Raw genomic sequence first — 2,500 nt, forward strand, 5'->3', positions numbered from 1 at the left:
GGAGGGCTGCGTCTTTGCGTAATAGGAAATTATTAGTCTAGTCAAGACCAGGTAAAGTCTTTTCTATTATTTTAGATTAATGGATTCGCACTAATAACTTTTCGAGAGATGAGAAGTATATAAGAGGCTGAGAGTGCATATTGTGGTCGTGAAAGGGACTTTTCTCTCAGGGACAGTCGTAGGCAGGAAGTTTGTCCTTTTAGTTTGGTACAAATAAAGGACGCATATGACTGATGACCTATTTATATATTTGTATATCAAATTATTTACATTTGGTTTTTGTGTATTAGATTTAGAAATATTTTGGTAGGGATACTGGAGATTAATGGCAAAAGCGCTCATAAATTCATGAAATAAGGTGAAAGGCAGTGGATATCAGCTCACTAAATTGCACTGCCTTTTTTCAGCTAAATCCTAATTAGATAAAGCGTATGTAGTATCCTCAAATACATATGGTACTGTTGAACAAGTTTCCAAAAGCCAAATATGAAAATTTGTCTTGCTACTTGAAAATTCGGTACTAGTCCAGTTTCATACAGCCTTCTTTTAAATGGAAAATGATGCATGCAAATGGTAGAGTGAGTGATTCTAAGGAACTTATTTTCTATGGACTTTAGGGTTAGTGAAAACTGGTTAAGCAGTTTTAATCAATTTATAGATATCACAAAGGTAAATAGTTGTAGGATCTTCCAAACTTTTATTTTGGTTTTATGATACTGTAATTACCAAGTCATAATTAAGCAATTAGTTAATGATTACATATATATAGCCTATATAGATTTTCACTTTTGTAATGGGTCAATGGTAAATGTTGAAGCTGTTATCAATATTTTGTTACAAATCCTTTTTCTTTTTGTAAGAAACAAATGTGGATTATTCTGCAGGATCATATGTAGTAGCTATACAGTTAAGTTCATAATGTATGGTAATGTCAGCATGATAATGTTTTCATTAAGTTTTAAAACTCAAGTATGAAATATTTAGCTAACCATGATTAATAATTTTTCTTTTCCATATTTATTTCATTTCATTTTCCTGCTTCATCTCTCTCTCTCTCTCTCTTTTTTTTTTTTTTTTTTTTGGGGGGGGGGGGGATTTTATTCTATTTTTTTCCCATATTTTACCAACCAGCCCAAGTTGTATTTAATTTTATGAATGATTATCCTTCTCATTCCAGAAGGTGGGAGGAGGCAGCAAGGGGCATGGCAAAGACTGCAGATAGTTGGGTGTACATTGGGCCAACGACACTACGGTATTTTTCATTAGTCCTGCTATCTGTATGCTTAGGGTTTGTGTGTGCAACCTCCCCCCATGGCTCCAGCTTCCCACAGGAGCTCTTGGTGGATAGTAACCGTGCCATCAACTTTGCTGATTTGAACTATGACATTGGTGAGTGTTTATCTTATTGCAACATCTCAAAGCATCAGGTCAGCCCCAAATGAATAATGAAATGGTGAGGGATCACTGAGTATCAAAGATTTAACTTTGGTTATTAATGTCTTATTTTTTATTTTTTCCATTATTGATTTTGTCAGTGTATTCCTTTTGGTTGATTTTCCCCCTGAATTTGATAAGATGTATAGCATTGCTTTCTAAGATTTGCAGCAATTTATGTGACCCTTCATTCAGAATTTTTTTTTTTTTTCTTTTTTTTCTTTAGATTTCCCTCATAGAATTTTGGAAATCTATCTATTATTGTATTTATTTCTGTAGATGTGAATGTTATTGAAGAGAGAAATACAAGAAACAGGAGAGATTCTTCAACTAGCCGCAATAGTAATCTGACAGCAAACCATTTCTACCTCTGGACTAGGTATGTTGTTGTATGTTGCATGCATGTTGTTTTATGTTTGTAGTTTGAGGGAACTTGGTAATTTCCTCCACCCAGGAGGTTATCTTTTAATTTGTTGGTTGGTTGGTTGGTCAGGTTGTTAGTAGGATAACTCAAAAAGTTATGAACAGATTTTTAATGAAATGCTTACCAGAGTTAAGAGATGCCATTAAATTTTGGTGGTGATCCAGATCATGATCTGGTTTCAGGATTTTTTTTAAATGGTTCATTTGCAATGCAAGTTAGGGACAACTTGAACAGTTTGGCACTCAAATTATTATTATCATTATTATTATTTAATTCTTCAAGTGCGAATATTTTCATTGCATCAGTGACCCTATTGCCTTGGTGGAGGTATGTGATCTCAGTGTGCATCTAGTTCAGCTGTTTCTTCTTTATTATGTATTGAATTTTTTCTACTTTATTCTCAACAATATCTCCATCTATTGCTTTTATGATTACAGTTGTGTACAGTATTAATAATTTGTCTGAATTGCATAAAACAGTAATGTGTAAGAGGAAATTAAATGATAGATAAGAAAGTCATGGTTGTTTTTTAGTATATCTAATTCCCATATTTGAAGAGGGATTTTAATTTTCAGGAAAAAAGGAAAAATATTTGAATAATAGCTAAAACTGAATCCTCTGTTCATGGAAAATGTAAACTTG

The 2,500-nt window shown here is 33.0% G+C and overlaps 1 protein-coding gene across 2 annotated transcripts in view; it reads left to right on the forward strand.

The window, feature by feature from the left end:
• Positions 1-2,500, forward strand: part of LOC113823243 (pancreatic lipase-related protein 2) — a 12,512-nt gene that overhangs the window by 27 nt on the left and 9,985 nt on the right. For both annotated transcript variants that reach the window (XM_070141948.1, XM_070141949.1), the window contains exons 1-3: positions 1-51; positions 1,178-1,389; positions 1,714-1,813. The exon at positions 1-51 is cut by the window's left edge and continues 27 nt beyond it. In XM_070141948.1, coding sequence (XP_069998049.1) covers positions 1,203-1,389; positions 1,714-1,813 — 287 coding nt within the window. In that variant the 5' untranslated portion in view covers positions 1-51; positions 1,178-1,202. The remainder of the gene's footprint in view (positions 52-1,177; positions 1,390-1,713; positions 1,814-2,500) is intronic.

Source organism: Penaeus vannamei, chromosome 28 (assembly GCF_042767895.1).
Source record: "Penaeus vannamei isolate JL-2024 chromosome 28, ASM4276789v1, whole genome shotgun sequence".
Lineage (NCBI taxonomy): Eukaryota > Metazoa > Arthropoda > Malacostraca > Decapoda > Penaeidae > Penaeus > Penaeus vannamei.